We start from the raw sequence: 23,163 nt of genomic DNA on the forward strand, positions 1-23,163 counted from the left end.
CATGAAGCTGGGCTGGAAGAGATCTCGGCAACGGGATAAGTCCAGTGGCAAAGTTCTGGCATTCATTTATTCATTCATTCATGTCATTTTGACCGCAAACTTACTTTGACATGCCATTACACATGAACGGTTTATCTCAGGTACTTGAAACTTCATGACTTTCCTCATCTTGTTGAGTCTCTTAAATTCCTAAAGCACGAATATTCTAGATTTCTCAGTTTAGTGGTAAAATGAAGTTTTACCTAGAATGATGGTAGCAGTCAAAATGGCCGCTATAGAGATATTTAACTAATATGATTGCAAATTATGCTGAAATGGACAGTCTTTTAATATTGGGAGAACAGATTAATATTGGGAGAACAGATGTTCTATATCATGGTGTTTGCTTTTCTTCAGTACCCATTTGGTAATACTCAAAGGTACATTTTTGAAAGCTCGTTATTGTACTTTATCTGATTCATTTGGAGTTTTTATGGATTCTTACTATATTGCATTCACTGGTACAATGTTGCATGACAAATCTTTATTTTTCACTATTTTACTCATGAGCAGAGCTCCAGCCTGGAGTTTGAAATGATTATCAGTTTTGTTTCTTCACACTATAAATTCACTGTAGAAAAAAAGGCCACAATAAAGATCCCAACTTAGGGGGCCCTGCTGGCTGATGTGAAGAGCCACTATTTTACAACATATCATTCTTTTGACTGAGCAAAAGAATAATTCTACAATTGGTAAGCAGAGAAAATCTAGGTCTTGAGTACCATGCACATATATAGTGCAATTTATATAAAAATTCCAGTTGAATATGAGATTCCAGCGATATTATGAGATGCAATTTAAGTTACTGACTGATGATAAGGGGTTTTCCACAAATTGGTATTTCTATTATTTTATGTTATTTGATCATTTTAAGACTAAGCCTACATCTTTATACAAATGAGCAAAGACATGTGTCTGATGCTGTGCCAGAAAAATGCTTGAACATAACAAACATGTATGATGTCAAAATGAAGAAACTGAAAGAAATAATCAAATAACAGAAAATAATTGAAAAATACCAATTTGCACAAAATCCCTTATCATTCAAGTAGGGGAGGAGGGTGATAGTAAGACCTCAGCAAGTAACTCAAGTAACTTATATTACAGGTCACGATATCAAGTATATCTTTTTGAATTTTCACGAAATTCAACTGGAATTTTCATATAAGTTGCGCTATATATCTGACAACCAAACTGTGAAAAAAAAACCCACATTTTCTGTGCAATGCACGATTAAAAATCATTTACTAAAAATGCTCATATCTCAATAAATAATAAACTGTTACATTCTAAATTCCTACACAGGGTGTCTCATGTGTATATTAGTGATGTTTCTGTAAATTTAATAAAAATTGGTTGAAAACTCTTCATGTTATAAGCAAAAAAACATGCAATGAAAATTGGAATTTTTATAGGAAAAGTTTGTATCTTCGTGAATATACAAGCTATTCTCACGAAAATGCCCACAAGTATTGCACAAAGTTATTACAATATTTTGTGAAAGTTACAAATCATTTGCAGTTCTTTATCATACAGGGTTGATCAAAAAGTTTTTCTTACTTAATTTTTTATAGGTCCCTTAAATACACTTGTGACTAAATTTTCACTAGAAATTTCAGAATGATTTATTTGCCAAATATTTTTCTAGAAATTTGAGAAAATGCCTAAACTCTAAAAAGAACACACTTTTGGAAATAATGTATGATCAAGATTTTTCACATGGCTTAACTCTCATATTATGAATGTAGCTCGCCAGTGCAAGGATGCAGTGAAAACTTACTTTTCTACATAGACCATAGCAGACTTTTTTAACATATACACCATACACAGCTTCACTTTGCTTTTCTTCGCCCCAATATTTTATCAATGGTTCCTGTATCCAATTGGATGAAAAACACATAAACTTATGAATTACACATTTTTTTTTTTTTTTTTATACAAGGTGTATAGCTAACAGTTGTCACTGCAATTCTAATAGGCATAATTCCAATTAGAAGAAATATTCAACTAATGCGTAGAACTCAGAAAATCATTCATATTTAAAGGGGTTGTTAGTTATTAAAAAAAATTTTTATAAGGCCACCCTCTGCTCAAAAACCCAATTAGAAAGTTGTTGCACTGTCTCCCCTGAGGCCAACACAATAAATTATACATTTCCAAGTGCAATATTTGTTGAGATATTTAAATTTAAAAAAATGGAGAAACATTAAGGGAAAAAATAGCATAAACTAACAGAAAGTGTTTCCCCCCCCCCTCATTTATTGCTGTTTTTTTTTTAATAAGTTTTCTTTATTTTTTGAATCCAAATATCTCAGCGAATATTGCACTTAGAAACATGGAATTTCTTTTGTTTGCCTCAGGAAAGATAGGGCAACAACTTTCTAACTAGGTTTTTGAGCATGGGGTATCCATATAAAAGTTAGTTTTTATTTTAATAACTATACAACCCCTTGCAATATGAATGGCATATATATCTGAGGTCCACATGTTATTTGAATACTTTTTCTAGTTAGAAGTATGCCTCTAGGACCAATGGTTCACCAGTAAATTGTGGTGCCAACTGATAGCTTGCACCCTGTATAAAGCTTATGTTGCTATTGTTCCTACATGATACTCAGAGTTAAATAAAATCATCCATTAGTTCAACTATAATTTAAAAAAAATTGAAGATCAAAATGATTTTATTTATCAAAAAATTATGAAGACAAATATAAAAAATTACAGTGTTTGTAAAGTAAAAGTAAACAAGATTTATTTGTGCATTCCTTCATTAAATTTTATAAATATATTCCAGTGTCTGGAGACCAGCAAAACCAAGGATTATTATTACTTTTTAAAAAAAGCAGGTTAAAGAGCAAAAAAAAAATTTTTTTTAACTTTCCTATTTCTGACATTCACTAAACCAGTTTGATAAATGCCAGCATTCAAGAACATGAATCGGTAGTGTTTTTAAAATAAATTTATGATCATTATACAGAGTGTTTCAAAAAGAATCACTCGAATTGAACACATAGACATTGAGATTAATTTTATATTACATGGCTCTAATCATATTTTTACAAACCAAATTAAAGGTGTTTAATATGTTCACCTTGGGATGCACAGCATATGTCTATATATGGTAGTCAAATTTGTCCCAAACTTTTGCAAGCATGTTTGCATCTACTGCTTCCACAGCTGCTGTTATGCGTATCTTTAGTTTGGTTAATGTAGCTGGAAGGGGAGGCACATAAACGTAGTCTTTTATAAACCCCCACAAGAAGAAATCTCACACTGTGAGGTCCAGCGATCTTGGAAACCAGTGATGTTTAACTGAATCATCAGGTCCCATATGGTCGATCCATCATTTAGGAATGCGATTGTTCAAAAATTATTGAATGCCCAAGCTCCTGTGTAGTGATGCCCTGTCCTGCTGGAAAATGAAGTCATCCAAATCGGTTTCTAACTGTGGGAAAAGCCAGTTTTCAAGCATATCAAGATATGTGGTTCCCGTAACAGTGGTCTCTATGAAAAGAAAGGGGCCATACACCTTTCTCCAAGAAATTGCACAAAAAACATCAACTTTGGGTGAGGCTCTTTCATGCTGTACAATTTCATGTGGCTGTTCCATATCCCCATATTTTAATATTGTGGTGGTTGACCTTGCCACTTAGATGAAAAGTAGCCTTGTCACTAAACACTAAGCATGTTAAAAAATTGTCATCTTGTGAGACATTCTCGTCTTGGCCGCGATAGGAACTGGACATGCCTTTATCTTGCTCCGCTCATTGACCATTGTTGCCGAGGGAATTACTGAAGAATTATCTGTCACGTTGGTGTGCCATTTTGTGTTTTTCTTTGTTTTCATGAGTTTTATTTAGCATGTTTTTTATTTTTTGGGTCATATACTCTGCCCCCATTTTTTATATTTTTCTAGATTGTGTGTTTAATTTACTCTTTAACTTGATTTTGTCACCAGATTTTTAGGACCGCACATTGTTAGATTTGCGAGAGAAGTGCTTTTTTATTGCTCTCAACTTTTTTAATTTCCGTTGTGTATTTTTGATTGACTTCAGCTTTTTTTTCTCGCTCTCATTTCATTTTCATTGTACTTTTGCCAGGTTTGTGACAGCTGTTTCTTTGTTTATAATAAATTTCTTTGCCTATGTACTCATATAGGAGGGAATACCCATATGCCGGTTACTTGCCATTTTATTGTTTACCCGCCTCTCTGATATAATTTCATGGTTTTCTTTGGGCATGAGTGTTAGCGAACAGTGTATACCCTTTTCCCGGGTATTCTAAGTAATTTTTTTTTTATTTGCTAATACTAAAAAATATAAATTGTACTTTGTATCTTAATACTTTTTAGGGGTGTGTTGTATTCTTTATATATATTTCTTCTTTGTGATATAGTGTTGAGCATTTTAGTTAACTTAAATTCTTCATACATCTTTTACGTATATTTTACATTGTAATGTATTTTACATTGTAATGTATTTTACATTGTAATGTATTTTACATTGTAATGTAATTTACATTATTTTAATTTCCTGCTAACATTTCTCATTCTATTTTTTTAAGTGTTAATATCTAGTTTTCTGCAATAGTGTTAGTATGCCTCGACCGTGACTTGTGTTGTGTAAAGCTTGCGATGGGAAGTTCCCTAGTCTAGGGGGATATTAGCTAATAGTTTCAAGTGTGAGGGGTGTTTGAATTGGGCAAGGTTGGAACTTAATGTCGAAGCATTATGGGTGAGAGTTAGGGTTTTAGAGGGAACCATATATATGTATATATTATAATGGAGCCACTTCTCGTCAAGCCACCTGTCGATAAAGAAGCAATTGCCCAGCACAACGACAGTTTAGAGCAGGGGTGGCCAACCTGTGGCACGGGAATGCTTTTCAAAAATTTAGAAATTTCTATTCCTTTTTTAAATCAAAAAATTCTCTTCAACTTTTCAACAATCCTTTTCTTATTAATGTGTTATAGGATGCCAAAACTATACTCAGTATGGTAGGCACTCTTAAAATAATAAATTATCTTCCGTTTGGTTTTTCATCTTTGGGCATAGTTGCTTGACGTACCATGTGTATAAGATTCAGGACTATCGGCATGTGAGACATGCATTGTATAATACAATTACATTGTATATCCACAAACTCTTTGGAGGGTGCTAAGCCCTCATACAAAGTTGGAGGAGGGGAGGCAAGCAGCGAGAGTACTCAAGTTCCAGTGTCTATGTCCAATGTGGTATAGGTAAGTTGAAGGGTGATCAGGGTGACAACCCTCCCAAACGAAATATGCAATACTGCTCTCAATGTGATGATGAAATTTTCGTAACTTCTATATAATAATATTTTATGCAATAAATCTGTTGAAAATTACCTGTATCTCAAAGTCTTCAATTAAATAACAAATTCAATAAAACTTTGGCTAAAAAATGGGAAAAGTCAGAATAGAGAAAAAATGTGGAATTTCCTGGAAAATACAGGATGTATGGTCACCTGAAATGCAAAAACACCCCTTCCCAACAGCGAGCTCTACATTTGCCTCTGGTCATATGGACCCTTGTTATCCTAGGATATTCTAAGGGGACCCACAGGAGAAAATCAGGTGAAAGGAAGTCACAAAAAGTGATGAAGAGGGCCAAAGAAAGAGCTGTGATGAAATAAAGTTTTCATGTGAACGTGAAATATGTTGGGGGAAAATGTGACTATTCATTCAAAATCCAGCATAGCCTGAGCAAATGATCTTCAATTGTAAGTATATTCATTTGAGCATTTTTGTCGGTCACACCACGGTTTTCTTCTGCACACGAGGGCTAATTAGACCTACAATTTATTGCCGATTCCAAACGACAGTCTTTTTTTATATTCATCTAGAGGTTGGTGCATTAACCCCTTGGTGTGGGACTTCCTGTGGTAGCATTTTTTTTTTTGTGGTCATGTCACCATATTTGTTGTACCCCTGTGTCAGGAAAGTTTCTAACAAGGATAAACCGGGTACAAGCGACACCTCTAAATATCCTTTGGTACTTTAGGCGAGTATCTTATCGACCTGGGCTACCACGCTCGTAATTATGTAAGCCGAGTTTTTCAAACAACAATATTCTTTCTTGGTCCACAGAGTATCATTATACATAGAGGTTTCGCTGTAATTTAATACATGGGAGCACAAACTCCGGCCAACAAGCCAATCTGATCCATTCGATAATTTTATTTAGTTCGCTGTGCAATTTAGAAGCAAAAAAGATTATCTACAAATATGTTTTAAGATGTTTGGTTAAACCAAGGGTGAACAACTTCCGGCCCCTGGGCCATAAGCACTGGAACCTGGGGTTGAGAGTTTTTAAGCACCCCCACAATCAATGAACATATAATGCAACGCACAACTCTCCACTCCTATATAAGGGCTATAGTCCCGTACATACAGGGCAACCAGAAACTTTCAATGAGCCAACAAGAGAATCCATCAGGCCCGTGGAAAAATTTTAAGAAAGTACCCAGTGCTTAAATCACGATAATTGTATCAGTTTGTGGCCCTCAAGCTGTTTCCGTCTTCAGGCCTCCCACTCAAAAAATTAGAAAAAGTAGGAAAAAGCAGGACTAAAAAGTAGGATGGGGGAGGGTACCCCTCTTAGACAACATAATGATATAGCATAAGAAAAAAAAATTCCTAAACAAAAAAATTTTATTTAAAAGTTTTTTTCCCATTAATTATTTTTTTATAGCACTATTTCAGTATCCTATAAGATTGACTAAAGTCAAAACAAAATGACAGAAATGACTTGGTTACAAAACAATTTTTGGCCAAAACAGTGCACTAGCAACTACAGAAAAGAAAATTCTTTTCTGTTCTCTTCAAATTATAAATTACATTTTTTTTGTTGCTAGCATTTTCCACAGTCCAACCTGTCAATTCTCTTCGATAATGTACAGCAAATTATGAAGGAATGTAAGATTTTTAAGAATGACGCTCCTTTGAGACCACTTTCAAAAGCACAATGCAAAATGTGTAAATTTGTAAATTACAAGTTCCGATGTAAATAAGTCACTTGCGTTGCCATCCTTTTTTTTAAAGGGATCTGTTTACATTTTACTGTTCAATACTAGTGTAATTGTTTTTGAAAAATGAAGCACTTTCATTTCTAGCTCTTTGCTGAGTATTGTATACATTGTTTATGCCTCTGCACATGCCCTAAAAATACAGAAGACTATGGAATGCTATTGGGCAATGGAATGCTATATGTATACAACTGCTTTGTAATGCAAACTGTTGTTTCACCTATACACAAAATGTGCACCATAATTTTGAATGATGATTGCTAGTTACTGTCTAAGACCAGGAAATGTAAATACAAAATTATTTTTTTCCATCCAGACCAAAGATTTTAATGGCTACTCTACTTGTTGAACCCTCAAACTAAGCAAATGAAAAATTAATGAACCAAATGGTACACATATGCCCCCCCCCCCAAATAACGTTGAAAACGATACAATTTCTGCTTTGGCAGGATCATTAATTGCAATCTACAACATTTGTACTATTTGGCAATATATTGATGATCCCCTGCTCAATTAAAACCTATTACACAAATTTTGTAGATATGATTTGGTAAGAAAAGTAGGACAAAAACCAGAAAGTAGGACAAAACCAAGAAAGTAGGACATTTTACCAAAAAGTAGGATGAGGGGGAGCCCTGCATCTCTTATATCCAGCCCATAGATTGAAAAAGTGCATACCTAGGTAAAATGTAAATGATATTGGATTATATAATAATGCACTATTGATTGTGGTGCAGTAGTAACTATGCACAAATCATTCCAGCATCAACTGAACATTTTGAAATTAATTTTATCCCTGTGTTTTGATTGTCATATGCACTGTGTTTTGATTGTCATATGACCTGTGTTTGATTGTCATAAAGATTGAACATCTATGTCCGGGCCACGAATCCGGGGGTGGGGGGGGGGGGAAAGAGTATCCGTGACTTGAATCAAAGACGTGTATCTAAATCAGTGAACGCATGTTGTTTAAATGTCACCCCTCCTGAGCAGGGCTGTAACTAGGAGGGTCAGAGATGCTGCTGTACTCTAATTTACCTTCGAAAAATCTGGGTCGTTTTTGAGTGAAAGTGGGTCCCTTTCAAAAAAAAAATTATCTTGAAAAAAATTATGCCCCCCCCCCATAATACACTGGTATCTCTATGAATTTTCTTCCAGCATGCCCCAGGTCTTTGATCACCTGCTTATATTTCTTCGTTGAGACTGAGCAGTGGGCCATATTGTAATGCATTTCTAAAAACATGTTCTATCCAAAAAGGTTCATTTACTTTCATTGTCTACTACAAGGGTGGGAAGTGACAAAGTCTATTTTGGAGCAGCAAAATTCAGGATTCTGAGCAGTTTTGGAGCGCTGTCATAAAATTTTATACACCAGTCTATTCAAGATGATTTTTGCTTACTAAGGGCACTATTTGCTGTCTAGAGTAGCAGCACTTCAAATGAGCTGAAAACTTTCTATAAGTTTTAAATTTTTTTATACTCAGAAAGAAATTGTTGCAAAATGGGAGAGAATTTCGGAAAAATCAACATAATGTTTGACGATTCAGCACTCATTATTTGGTGAGATTGGCGATATGGCACTCATTATTTGGTGATTTAACACTCGTAATTCGGCAACATTGATGATTTAATGCTTGGCAAAGTTTCTGAATTAGCATTTGTAATTCGGCAGACATGCTCTTTTTACTCCCGGAATGAAAATTTTTTTCACGAAACATCGCGATTTGACGCAATGACGATGGACTACAGTAATTTCTGCTGCGTACAGTGGCAATTTTCTTTCTTTTTTTTGAAACAGAAACTGACACATTTGCGCTTTAAAGCTGTAAGATCATTGCAAACCATCTTCAGTTGCACGATCACTGATATTAGCAGGGTTTCGCAATGGAAAGCCTGATGTGTGTGAGGGGGCAATAGTTTAAATACAGTGGAATAAAATGTTCTCTTCTGGGAAAGAATCGTTTTGCACCAAGCAAGAACAAAATATTTTTGGCATGCTTTCCGAAATTCTGGATATACTGAAGCAAAATGTGCTATTTGTCGCAGAAAAATATGAAAATACACTATAGGAGCAGGATGGCGCGATTGGTGCAGATTTCCCACCCCTGCTACTAGTAGGAAAACCTTGCAAAGACGCTCATTACAACTGAGAATTTAACGTATGAAATTCCCCACACATGTAATATAAATCTAAAACAAATATACAGTTGATCTCGCTTATAACGTTCCTCGTATTTAAAACCATGGTCCTAACAATAAATGAGAAATCTTAATGAGAATTACTTTAAGTGTTTCCTGTTTACAACGTTTTTATGACGATTTTTTAAAAAACTTTATAAACAGGATCCACTTTAATTCAGTTGGAGACACATTAATATATTTACTAATAAATCAATCTATAAATTCCCTTCTGATTGATTTTACATTTCGTTAAAACAATCTTAGCACTTTCAATATCTTCTGATCAAATTTAAAGTAAATTAGATTCTCTTTCCTCTCTCAGACAATTATCTTCTGATTCCCTATTCATACTTTGGTTTTCCTGGTAAAATGATTTTTTATTTTCCCTCCCTGATGGTCCACCACTCCGTTGACATATATTTTCACCCCCAAATATGGGAGATATGTCAGATTTGTGTTGGTGAAACTTAACAGTATGTTTGTGTGTGTGTGCCCAGCAATTGGCAAGTTTTGTGTTCAGTAGGTGGTGCCATCTATCTAGAGCCGCAACTAGATACTTTCTCAAACAGGGCAAGCGCACACATTTTGGCACTCCGTGTAATGTAGAAGAAACAGTTATAAAGGGTGAATTTGGTGCCCTCTCTTGTCCAGAGTGCGGGGAGGGGGCACTAGACCCACCTGCTCTTCTCCCCAGTTGCGGCCCTGCATCTATCCTCCAAACTGGTAATGCATGCATTTGAAGTTTAATGTATACATATTTGTGTTGTAGGTCTGTGTAAACCGCAGTGACAACCAGAAGTTTCTTTTCTCAAAGGAATAACCAACTCAAAATTTTACCAAGCCGATTACCATTGCACAATCACTGGTTCCAAACCCTGATTTCCACCAAAAGAAAAATTTAAGGGGGGGTTATATAAGGGGCCTCTCCCCCCCCCCCCCAAGATCAAAAGTTTGTAGAGAATGTTTTTGTAGAGAATTAAAATATTGGAATAAAATAATTTCTTTTATACTATCTGTGAAGAATTAGATCCTTGTGCCCCTCCAAAAGCCGATTCTGCGTACAGACCCGTGATTTTTGCGATGCAAAACGGTGACTACCACATAGCAGCTAGATGACAAAACTGTGGATATTGAAGGTTGAGTTTTTACAGATTTGGTTTATTTTCCATGATCTCAGGAAAGTTTTACGACTTTAACGGGCGTTCTAATCCTTTAAGATTTTTAAAAAAAATGTGCATCCGCAATATTGTAGGAGAAAACAAGATGAATTTACTCTGTATAGATGCTGTCTTTGAATGCCGGCAGATAGCTGCGAAAATACTGTAATTTCCCGTATGTAACCGGAAGGGAGAAAATCCGCAGGGGAATAAAAAATCCGAAATTTGGAATGTCTGTGCACAGCCCCTCATTCAGGGAAGCAACTAGAGATATCCTTCACCTTATTCTTCAACAACCCGCATGTATATCAATACAGTACAGGGTACAAAGTAGTAAAACCATGTTTTCAAGGTCGCGCGATCATGATACATGGTAAAAAAGGTTGGGACGCGTGAACAAAAGTTTTATGCGTCCTTTTCCAAAATTCTGGGTATTTGATGCATTATAGCGCACCAATGGCATCTCTGTGGATCTAGTGCTTCGGACCGGGGGGGGGGGACGCATCTCCTCCAGGCTTGGTTAGCCGACTCTGGAGGAGAGGTTGTTGAAGGAGAAGTAAAAGGGTGAAAATCATGCCCCCAGTTTCCGCCCTGCTTGTACAGTCGAGTTACAAGAGAAAGATTTAATCATAACTTATTCCAATTAATACATTACCACTGAACATTAAATATCGAAAGGTATCTTAAGGTATGGGGAAAAATGTTTTACTCATAGAAGAAACATTTCTGATATTTCTCTTTTCGTTTCCATTTTTGATTTTACAAATGGAGATACTCCCCATCGATTTAATATTGCATGCATGGGTCAAAAAAAAAAAATCTGTCAAAAGTAAAAAAATTTGAAAAAAATATTTTGATAATGAGAAGTATTTGTGGCATCAACTCAGAAAAAATGATAAAGTTTTGTGAATTAGAACTATGCAAAAAAAATTAATCAAAAAACAGTAATTTTACTTTGTATTTCAATAGGAGATGGTCACGTGAGGGATGAGTTTTCTTCCAGCGATCATTGAGTCGTTAGTTTTTTCTGTAACTTTTCTTCTTCTTCGAGTAAGGTTGGTAACAAAAGACTGGTTCCTTGCTTTTGAAGAACTAACTTCAATGTTTTGAGAGAATGGTTAGCGGAAGTTTTCAGACTGGATGGAATCAGTCGCGGTGATAAATCAGTGGGAAGAAATTAGTACGAAGCTGTCCTCTGTTTTGCACGACGTCATACCGGTGGAGACAAGATTACTTTTCTTTCCGAGTTCACCTCAGCATAATATCCAGAAAATAAAATGTTTTGGCCATACCCTTTGTTCAGAGAAAGCGTGTTTGTGCATTGCACCCCCTACGATTCACATATAGCATACATAACCTTCATCTTGAAAAGAAAAGGCCATTCAGAGTGTATAAAAGTGGACGAGGTGACCTGTTCTTGTTTACTGATAAAAGAAGGGCATTGAAGAAAGTGATAAGGGATAGTAAAAAGGAAGTTGAATCTAGGTTGGAAGATAAAATTGGGTTCTGAGCTAAAATCATTTTTTAGGTACGTCAATAATGGATGCAGGGGACAGTTGGCCCCCTCCCAATAGGAGGGTCTAGGGTAGAGCAATGTAGGCATGTGTAGTGCTTTCAATGACTTTTTCACGTCGGTTTTTAATAGAGAAAATGCTATTCAATATACGGGTGTTGCGTGGGGTGATAAAATCCTCAACGATATTCAACTGGAAGACATGGAGGTCTTAAATCTTATAAACAATGTATATGGAAGCAAAGCACCAAAACCAGATGATATCTATCCCAGGGCCCTAAGGGAATGTGCCAATGAATTGTTGGGGCCAGTCAAACAGATTTACAGGAGTAGTGTTGCTGAGGGTATCGTCCCAAAAGAATGGAAGCTTGTTAATGTTGTTCCGGTATTTAAAAGGGTAGTAGAGAGGCTGTGTCCAATTATCGTCCAGTAAATTTGATAAGCTCCCTCTTGAAAATTTTGGAAATTATTATCAAAAGGCAATTGATGAAGTGGATAGACGACAATAATGTATTGTCGAATAATAAGCATGGGTTCAGGAAGGGGAAGTCATGTGTAACTAACCTCCTTTGCTTCTATGATCATGTGACTAAGGCTTTGGGTAAGGGCAAAAATGTAGATATTGTGCACATTGATTTTCAGAAGGCATTCGATTGGGTCCAACATGGTAAACTCTTGAGGTGTTTTTACATGAGATTGGGGACATCTCGCTGAATTGGATAGAATCGTGGTTAAGGGATAGGTCGCAACTAGTTATGGTGAACTGGGAATTCTCTAATTGGACAGGCGTCACAAGAGGAGTCCCTCAAAGAGTGTGCCCTTGGCCCCATACTTTTTAACTTTTTATATATAAACTCGACCAGGGTATTGATGGGATTGTTAGCAAATTTGCCAATGACATGAAGCTAATGGGGGTTGTTCCAGACTAACTTGAACAAGATTGGAACATGGGCAAATGAATAGAGCATGAAGTATAGTGTTGACAAGTGCATGGTCACTCATTTTGGCTCAAACAACCCACATTTCTCTTACAGATTGAATGTGGTGTTACTATCCCAGATGCAACTATCATTACCAATTTGGGAATTCTCATTGTCGAGTGACTTAGGTTTTCTGAACTTTGTTCAGTGATTGTTAAAAAATCGAATAGGATGCTTGGTTTTATTTTCAAAAAGGTATGTTCTCGTTCTCCCAAAGTCATTCTTCCACTTTTCTGAGGCTTAGTTTATCCTCAACTGGAGTATGCTGTAAGGTTTTGGAGACCATACCTACAGAGGGACATAGACTTGGTTGAAGGGGTGCAGAGAAAAGCTATGCACATTCTTATTGGAACACAGGGCTTGAGTTATGAAGAGAGACTTCTTTTTTTGAATATGTTCACATTGGATGAACGCAGGTGTCGGAGAAACATGATCGAAGTGTTCCAAATGTTTAATGGGATGGATAGGATGGACCACAGGTTATTGTTACACCGTCAATCACCTGGTTTTATATTGCCCGAGTGACACAGTGATAAGATACTTGTCTTCCACTATGAAGGTTGCCATCAAGGTCTATGGGTTCGAATCTGGGCACAGAACGTCAGAAGAAAGATCTTCACCTACCAAACCTGGGGCTACCACCGATGGATGGAGCCTTCATTTCCCACCCAACTCCACTGGTTGGAAATTGCTGTATGGCGATATATGACTGGAGTTGGTGTGCGGTGAAGTAAGTATCGTTTGGTAAGGGACAATTCTAGGTTATGGTGTCGCAGGGAGTTTTTCTCTAATAGGGTTGTTAATAAATGGAACAGCTTACCCCAGGAGGTAGTAAATTCTGAAACAATTGACATATTTAAAAAAGAAATACACATGTTGGGGTAAATAGAGAAGCTATCCATACTTAGAATAAGACATCTATAATAGTTATTCTTTATGGGCATTGTATAATATTTCATCATGTATATATACACTGTTTCTAGTTTTTGTAATTGCCTTTTTATTAGGGTTGCTGTAATTTTGAAGTATATGACATCCATATTTGTTATGGGCAACTTTTTCTCAGCCACCTCGTTGGGCATTTTGCTTGTTGTGGTATTGTATTTGTATATTCGGACGGATGAATTCACAAAACTCCACATGTCATTCTTTGTCATCTGTATTAAGAGCTTGCAGAAATTGAATCCTGTATGGTTTCAAAAACAAACGTTGGCGCAAAACACACCAGACAGATGTTTCAGAAATGTTAAGTTCCCTACCAGCATGGCGAGTGGATTTCTGTGGACTAAGTGCGAAACTCTGCACTTCACATTTTGATCTCACATGTGGGGATGGCTAAGGGATTTCCCTTTACACAGACAACCCGTCTCAGAATTGTTTATACCATCGTCTAATGCTCTTTGAGCGGTAGGAGGTTAGACACGAGAGTATTTTGTCAATGAAAAGCATGATGAACAGTTGTTACGAACACACACTTCACGAAGCTTAGAACACAAAATGATTTCTGTTGTGCAGTCACCATCTTGACAAACACGGAAGTGGTGGCTGAAGGAAGAGCGCTAGCGCTACCTGTCGACAACTGCGTGAATCTTGAGGTTTCCCTCTTTCTACCTATACATTATTCGATCAAAATGGATTAAAAGCTAAATAGTTATGATTTTTTTTAAATCGGATGATTCCTTTTGAAACACCCTGTATGTTAATAATATATATTATAATTATATATTAATACATTAATCATCATCAACTTATTACCACTTGATGCAATTAATCATAAGTATAAATCAATTGAATATTATTACTAATTTAATTTAAATAAAATTGAATCAAATAAACTGAATTAAATTAAATTGACAATTAAAAAATATTTTTTAATTGAGCATGCAGTGTTAAATTGTACTTACTGCAGTCCCTACTTTTAGGGAAGGGGTGGTACTAGTGCTGTCTTAATGCAAGGGAGAGGACATGGGTTTGTTTTCCCACAAGGGCAGTAAAATTTTCACTCTTTCCTAAATATATCTCGCATCAGCCAGCTGTTAAAAAACCTTGGTATGGATAGCGGAGAGTGACATCCTCCTCAGATAAGTCATCATCTGGTGGCAGTGTCAGCAATTGTGAGCTTTGGCCTGAATTAGGTCCAACCATCCATGTACGGTCCCGCTCAGTGCACACAAGCTCCAAGGAAAGATTGAGATATTCGTTGCCTTTGTAGTCTAGTGGTCTGGGGTGCTCTCCCAGCAAGAGAGAGGATGTGGGTCCATTTCCCCACAAGGGCAGTAGAATTTTCTCTCTTTCCTAAATATATCTTAGCCAGCAGTTAAAAACCTTTGAGTGAAAATACTCCTTCAAATTTCAGGTAAATTTTTTTAATATAGTTATTTCTTACTGATAGAGAAAAATACACCTCTTTTTTTATAAAAATACCCCTCAAAATTTTGGAAAAAAGTGAAATCCCTCTTCGAAAGTACATTTTCGGATAACACTGGTTTCACTGTATTTACAGATGACTGGAGTCCAAAACTTGTCTATCACTTTTCAAAAATATTTCTTTATATGGATGTATTTATTCCAATAATATTCATTAATGACTGGTGTGAGAAAAAAAATTATCTATAGTGCTCTGAGGAAGCAGATATATTGATCATTTTGCTAAGAATTATGTTTCACATCATGGCTGATTCTTCTTTCTATGGATCTCAACACAAAGATAATTTTTCAAGAAATTTTCAATATGATATAACTAACATTTGTAATAAAAAATAAGATTTATCATTCACAACAACAACAAATCTGAATAAAGACAACCTATAATAGTAAATATTAAAATATTCATATTTACTTACTCGACCAGATTGCAGTAAAAATGATTCAGAGGCATGCATATCATTGATATATCATGAATTGTAAGTAACTGTAACAATTTTCAGCAGGCATATATAAGCTGATGCACAAATCCCCATAGCAGATGAAAAAAAAATATCAAACACTGTGAGCATTCGTCATAGGTGTTTTGAAAACCTGCAAGTAAAAAAATATTTTAAAAATTTGTCAAGAAGAAATTTTAAGATTTTATTTAATCCCAAAATAACAGTTTGATTATTTACACTCATTAAAAAAAATTAAGCTATGAGACTTGAAATTAAGCTAACTGAGGGTATGTCAAATTACAGAATCTGTAAATGTTGAAGTCAAGAATTCATCGTAATATGGTACTTGAAAGTTGATGATACCTAGTCAGTTCCCTCCTCTTGGGAATGGGTAATTTTTTTCATAATTTAATGTTTCAAAAATTGAGTAAGATTACATATTCAGATAGTCACAAAATGTAATTCACAGAATTCTCATTTCTTATGGTTGGCATATACTAGAAGTTACTGATTTCTGATACACTTTTTATTTTAACACTTATTATTGGCAGTGGATTTTTTTTTTACCAGGACATGGTAAAACTAGGTATTTTACTGGTAAATACCATGGTAAAACCTTGTATATGTATATGCACAAGGTACTTACAATATATAATTAGCCTCTATGTATTGATAATTAATATGCAGAGTAACAGTTTTTCTATTAACTAATGATTAATAATTATTTAAATAATAATTATCATAAAAAATTCAAATAATCTTAAGCATTAATCAAAAAGAAAAGGATTGTAGAAACAGAACTGTTGCAACACGACTAATGTTTGGGTCTTCACCAGAAGCACACTTTGAATTAAGTTGATGTAAAAACCTATTTCTATTTCTTTGCCCCCTCTTTATGTGTATAAATTCTGTAATTTATATTGTAATTCTCTTGTAATTTATATTTTGTACAATTTATATATACTTAAACGTAATACAGTGAAAGCCTATATAATGATACTCAAAGCCACCAGAGAAAGGACACCTTTTCGGGGTCCTTTTTGAAAGGGTTATTATTATGCAAATAAATGCAAATTTTTTTGGGGCCCCTTATTTGGCTCGGAACCCCGGTTGCCCCAGCCTAGTTACGGCCCTGGACCAGAGGAAAATATTTTTTTATAAAGGAGTTATCATTATGAATGGAGTATAATCACAATATGCATTAGGACTAGAGAGTAATATTAATATAGAGGGAAATCGCTAGATTTTAGTGCATTGCATAATACTATATATTTTTTAGTATAGAGTACGGCTGAGGATTAATCACAAGGACAAATCTAGGCACCAGAAAAGAAAAAAAAAATTACCCAGAAAAAAGGTCCAATGTAATGCTTTTTGACTTTTTAGGGGATATAGTAACCCTCTTTCATGTTAACAAATATGCTGATATAAATTCCATTTTTGTGATGCTATCAGCCTGCAATTTATTAACTATATAAAGAAAATTTTAGGCACCAATACCAACTTTTTAGTTGCCATGGCGACCTGTCTATCCCTGGTATAGAGATAGAAAAGCTATTACCTACTATTTCTAAACTAAAAAAAAGTTATTGGTAAATACGGGTGTCACTTCATAACATTCATCATCTACAAACCAATTTTAATTATGATAAATAATGCCATCAATATTCCAGTTCTTTCCAACTTTTTATTACCACTAAGAGCTCATGAGTTTATTTTTTAAATGACTATCAAAGGCGTTATTTAAGAAGGAAGGGGGAGGTGCATACGTGGTCTGTACTCCAGGGTGGTAGATTGAAATAATTTGTGGTCAAAAATACCAATTTGAAACAGGAGAAGGGAAAAAAAATTTGAATAGCTAGCAGGCAGCAAAGCCATAAATCTGCCTCTGCTATTTATAAACAAATACTTTAACTAGAATTTATAGTGTGCATACTTTTCTCTTTTAATCCATCAGTATATGATGAGAATATGAGCCTATATTTACGACAGCGGTTGACATGAAAAAAAATATTTATGTACTAGCCAAATGGCTTCGGAGACAAGCATAATTCTTTGCTCAAGAGAAATGGTACTAAATACTGTTGTTTTTTTTACTTTTACAAATTTCCTTTTTTTTTTGCTAAAAGACACTCTGTCATGAAATCAGAACATTTTGTGTCATCCATAAACTTCAATTGAACAATTATATAAAAAAAAACTTTAGGTGACAAGGCCGATTTCCTAGTCGCCATGGCGACCCGTGCCTAGGGTCAAGCCCTGCTTTATGGCAAGATAATGTCTAACAATAAGATCAAATGAGCATATTATAATTTAATATGCTTGCTACTAAGAATATAATTTTAGTGTTCTGTATTTACACAACATTGTATCAAAATTATGAATTTTTTCAAAAAAAATGAAAAAAAAAGGTAGCTGAATCAGTTTTTGAAATTTAAAAAAAAAAAAATTTCTCGAAAGGTGGTAAAAACCATGAGATTCCTCTGGGTGGTAAAAACTGCGGAAAAAATGTTTTCACCAAGACAGTAAAAACCATTACGGTAAAATGGTACCGTGATTATTGGGCGATTCTCATGAAATTGACCTAAATCGTGTTTTCAGCATTTACCAAATATATATCAGGTACAGAACTTATTTTTTTAATATAATTTTCTACTTATAGTCCTGCCTCTGACATGTTGCAGTTCTAGATATAATTTTTTCATCAATAGAACTTTTTAACAAAGTCACTAGAATAAAAATTTTATTCTTAAGTAAATGCCTTTCTCCTGGCTGTCTCTGCAGCGAATTTTTAAAATGATAACTTTCTACCTGAAAACAAAAATATATTCTTATTTTCAATAATATATATTTTTATGACTGGTATACTTTTTCATATTTCATTTCTTTATGATTTTAAATATTTTTTATTAATAGGTTATAGTTGGAGTGAAAATTTACCCAGACTTATTTTACATTTGTGGCAACTAGTGTTGCAGAACTTGAACCACTCAAATGTGAGTGTTTTTATTAAATGTCCTTCTCCTAGCTACTTTTTTTGTGAAAAACAGGGGCGGATCAAGCTCACCTGCCGCAAGGATGTAAAGCCGACCATAAAGATGACCCTGGTGAGAGGTTGAAAGGGGCCTAGGGGGACTCTAGGATAAACCTGATTTTTTTAATCTATACAAACTCCTTCAAAATGTTGCCCAACAAAATGTACTTAACCATACGTTCCGCTTTTGAAGAAACTATCCCGTTTTTTTTTTGGTAAAGAGCTATTTCACCTTAATCCTTCCAGATAACTTTTTCCACATTACATTGCTTATTGGATTTAACTTATATCTCCAACACAGAGTTGAACATTAAAGTCAAAATATCTACTTCAAGGTGTCTAGGGTAGAAATTAGGGGAGTGCAAGGGGGTTCTGGTTCTCCAGGCTTTGGACAAGTGAGAAAGCGAACCCCAAAACGCATACTTGCCCCTTGTGATGAGTTCATTCCTGTTTCTGGTATTACAAACCCTGGCACTGTTTGTTCCCTCAAGTTTTCTCAACATCTTCGCTGTCAAGGCATGACTTAAAAGATTGACAGCATGTGGTGTCTTGTGAATTTTTATTATTCCAAAATTTTTAAAATTTATGTATCTAAAAAAAACCTAGGCTGCTGCCCCTTCCAACCAGCCCCTTAAGCTTGGGTGGCTTGCACCCTTGCTTAAGCCACCCCTGGTGAGAAATATATAACTGAAAATTATTTCCACTTTACCATATGTTTGAGTTAAGACTTCTATTATTTCTGAAAAGCACATGTTTTCAACATACATAGTTTTTCATCTGTACAAAACATATAAAATGTTTTTCTCCTGGCATTAGGTAACCAGAAGGAAGGTTTGATCCTAAGTTAGGGGTGATAAAAAATTAAAAAAAATCCATATTTCTTGACTGCAACATCTAGCTGCAGCAATGTTTCATCTGAAGACTTTGCTTTGAGAGTGCCTCTCATGCTCTAGCAAAACAAACACAAATTATAAATTTGTTCTCCCCATGAAATTGACGATAAAAGGAGGGAGAAACACAAATAAAAAAAATAAAAATGTGATTGACAAAAAGAAACTGTTCATGGTATCACTGCCTGTCCAAGTAGAACATGAGCAACCAAAATAGATGGAATTTGTTATGAGTGCCAAACATAAATACCAATTTAATGCCAAAAGAGGCCAAATGCCCCAACAGATTTGTCCATCTCTTAACATTGTTAAACTTAAATTAATTTTTTTCATCATGAATTTTGAACAAACTTCGCTGTTGAATATATTTTATTTACCAACAGGTAAAGAAGTGCCCCTAAAGCCATGGTTTCCTATGAGCAGGTTTTTTTGTGCTGTTTTCACACTGCACGTAGCAAATAAAATTTGCTCTTATGAAAACCTAATTAGCTTTTCTTTCCTTTTTTTTGGTTGACATTTATTTTTCATAATTTTCGTTAATTTTTTGCTCAATTTTATAAGAATGACCCTATTTACATTTACACTAAACCTTTGTTTCAATAAACCTTGATTTTAAAACTTCAGATTTAATGGACAAAATTTCTGAAGTGTTTTTTTCTGCTTTCAGCTTCTTCAAATAAAGTCCTAGATGGATGTGTTTATTTGAATTTATTACTATTACCTACTATTATATATGTCATAAAGATTGATTCTTCCATAATGCCAAATTGGCAAGAATGCATTTTTGCACCCCTTGTAACGTTGAAAAAGAGATAAAAGGGTGAAATTTGTGCCCTCTCTGGTCCAGCAACTGAGGCAACAGACCCGCCTGCTCTCTAATGCCTTGTTTGAAACCTATGAGACTGTCCAGATCATACAATAAAGACATTGATGACTTAGTAATGATATGTCCCGAAGATGAACATGAAAAGAAAATATTTGAGTTTGTGTGACAAATTCTCAAGTTTAGAATACAATAAAAACAGATAAGCTCAGACTTAAATTGCATATCACTCAAAAGATCTGGAGCAGGGCTGGACAAATCCAAAGAAAATCTAGGTGCCAAAAAAATTTTACTCCAAGAAAACGGTCCAAAATAATGCTTCTTTTGACTTTACAGGGCATAGTGAACCTCTTTCATGTTAGCAGATACATGCTGCTACAAATTCCAAACATTTTGTTGTGCTCTCAGCCTGCAATTCAAACTACACAAAGAGAATTTTAGGCGTGTATACCAATTTTTTGTCGCCATGGCATCTGGGATTTGTTCGTCCCTGATCTACAGATATGCAAATTTTCAATCTAGAGATATAAAATCCTAATTTTGACAATGCTGACCAAGTTATACTGGAATGGTTTCAAGCTCAAAATGACACTCTCCAATGGTGCCATGAGCAAGTAAAAATTTGAAGGAATTAAGTAAAATTTGGAAAAAGGCAAGAATTTTTTTTTCAATCAGAAGGTAGGTTGTATAGAGATAACAACAATTAAGTTTTGATGTTTAAGACATTACACTCAGACTCAGGTTCTGTGAGAGCTACAATTTATAATTAGTGTATTCAAAAACCCAATGCTAGAGAAAATAATGTGGGGTAGGCATTTCAAATTACAAGGAAGCTGCTCTGGTTTACAGAGCTATAACAAAAAGGGGTGAACAAAAGGAAAAAATGAACTTTTAGCCAGGAACAAAACTAGTAAAAAAAACTTAGCTTCTTTTTGTTTAAAGCAAAATGCCTCAGTTCAAAAAAGGTTGTTTTAATTATCTCGTTTTTTGCATTTTGTTCAAAAATACTTGTTGAAATCATTAATAGTCATTTAAGCCTCAGCCAGTTGTGCCATATTGTATTTGTATTTATATAAGCGGGGCTGACTGTAATTATGATACGAGTTATCTTAAATCAGTTTACATACTTGGGTATCTAAAGTTATATCTAACCTACACTTGGTTATCTAAGCCATTTTATTTTATTTTTGAGACTTTTTATATTTATATTTTCGAGGAAAATCTAAGCCATAGGAAGCTCGATTAAATCTGCTTGTAATCTGTAAGCAATACTGGAATTGGAATAATGTGTAAAAACAATTGTATTGAAACCTTCGGATAACTTATTGGCGATTGACATCACTCTTTTATAATACAGTTCACTTTCTTGTTCAGCTCTGACGTAAGATTTGTAGCATTTCAGCTTTTGTTTACAAACAAACAGGTGTGAAAATACTCGCACTGTTTTGATTAGCGCACAACTTCACAGTTTGATTAATTCCTATTGGATCAAGGTTTCTGGAATATATAAGGTTAGCCATTAGTAGAACTCCTTAATACACCTTGAAGGCGTCTTAGCCATTACTATAGCCACTAGCAAGCACGCGCTTCAGAATGAAACTCATTTTGACGTCACCGCATTCATCACGTGACCCACTCGAACGGGAGCATAATGTAAAAAAAATTGCCGGTTTTTAATGAATTTTTTCGCATAGTGTTCATGATCAGAACGTCATGATTTTTTTTGTGATTGCAACGAAAACCGTTTATTGTCAAGATATATTTTTTTAATTTTTAAAAAATTCAATTGATTTTTGATGAACTTTTTCCCCCAAGTTATGTATGCATAGGCTGACCATATTTCTTCGAGAGAAATACGGGACATCGGGATTCCAAATACGGGAAAATACGGGACATCGCCAATAATCGCCAAAAACGACGCCAAAACCAAACAAAGTTGCCAAATATTGTTGAGATTACGGAAAATCACAATGGCGGGAAATGATGCATTACCACAAGTAGCAGTGGATTAAAATGTATTCCACGAAAAAAGAAAGTTCACCATGGCTAGGGTGACCATACGTCCCGTATTTCCCGGGACAGTCCCGGTATTTTCTGTTTTTTTTGGCCGTCCCGACTTTTTGGCAAAAGTGTCCCGGTTTTTCCCGTATTTTACACGAAGCCAACTTGAATTTTTATTCTTTATTGAAGTCAAAGATTGACATTATTTTTCAACTCATAAATTATTTTACGGCAATTACAACTACATATGAGAATATTAATCTCCCACATTTGCCTTGAAAGTTTGTCTTTCGTGGAATACATTGTAATTTACTGCAATTTGCATCATTTCCCGCCATTGTGATTTTTCCGGATTTTCAACAATATTTGGCAACTTTGTTTGGTTTTGGCGTTGTTTTTGGCGAAAATTGGCGATGTCCAGTGTTTTCCCGTATTTGGAAATGCAATGTCCCGTATTTCTCTCGAGGAAATATGGTCAGCCTAACCATGGCAAATGTGGGAGATTAATATTCTCATATATAGTAGTAATTATCATAAAATAATTTCTGAGTTGAAAAATAATGTCAATCTTTGACTTCAATAGAGAATAAAAATTCAAGTAGGCTTCGTGTAAAATACGGGAAAAACCGGGA

The 23,163-nt window shown here is 35.0% G+C and overlaps 1 protein-coding gene across 3 annotated transcripts in view; it reads right to left on the bottom strand.

Moving 5' to 3' along the window:
• Nucleotides 1–22,132, bottom strand: part of Rgl (Ral guanine nucleotide dissociation stimulator-like) — a 153,517-nt gene extending 131,385 nt beyond the window's left edge. The window contains exons 1-3 of one of the 3 annotated variants that reach the window (XM_089233416.1): nucleotides 21,842–22,132; nucleotides 15,760–15,934; nucleotides 1,820–1,912 (exon numbers count right to left, since the gene is read on the bottom strand). In XM_089233416.1, coding sequence (XP_089089542.1) covers nucleotides 1,820–1,912; nucleotides 15,760–15,798 — 132 coding nt within the window. In that variant the 5' untranslated portion in view covers nucleotides 15,799–15,934; nucleotides 21,842–22,132. Of the gene's footprint in view, nucleotides 1–1,819; nucleotides 1,913–15,759; nucleotides 15,935–21,841 lie in introns of those variants that run through there. The other 2 variants (XM_089233418.1, XM_089233417.1) reach the window with 2 other exon arrangements.
• Between the last annotated feature and the right edge of the window lie 1,031 nt (nucleotides 22,133–23,163).

Source organism: Pholcus phalangioides, unplaced genomic scaffold (assembly GCF_987345545.1).
Source record: "Pholcus phalangioides strain wild (caught in Gottingen) unplaced genomic scaffold, Ppha-v1.0 ptg000007l_1, whole genome shotgun sequence".
Classification (NCBI taxonomy): Eukaryota; Metazoa; Arthropoda; class Arachnida; order Araneae; family Pholcidae; genus Pholcus; species Pholcus phalangioides.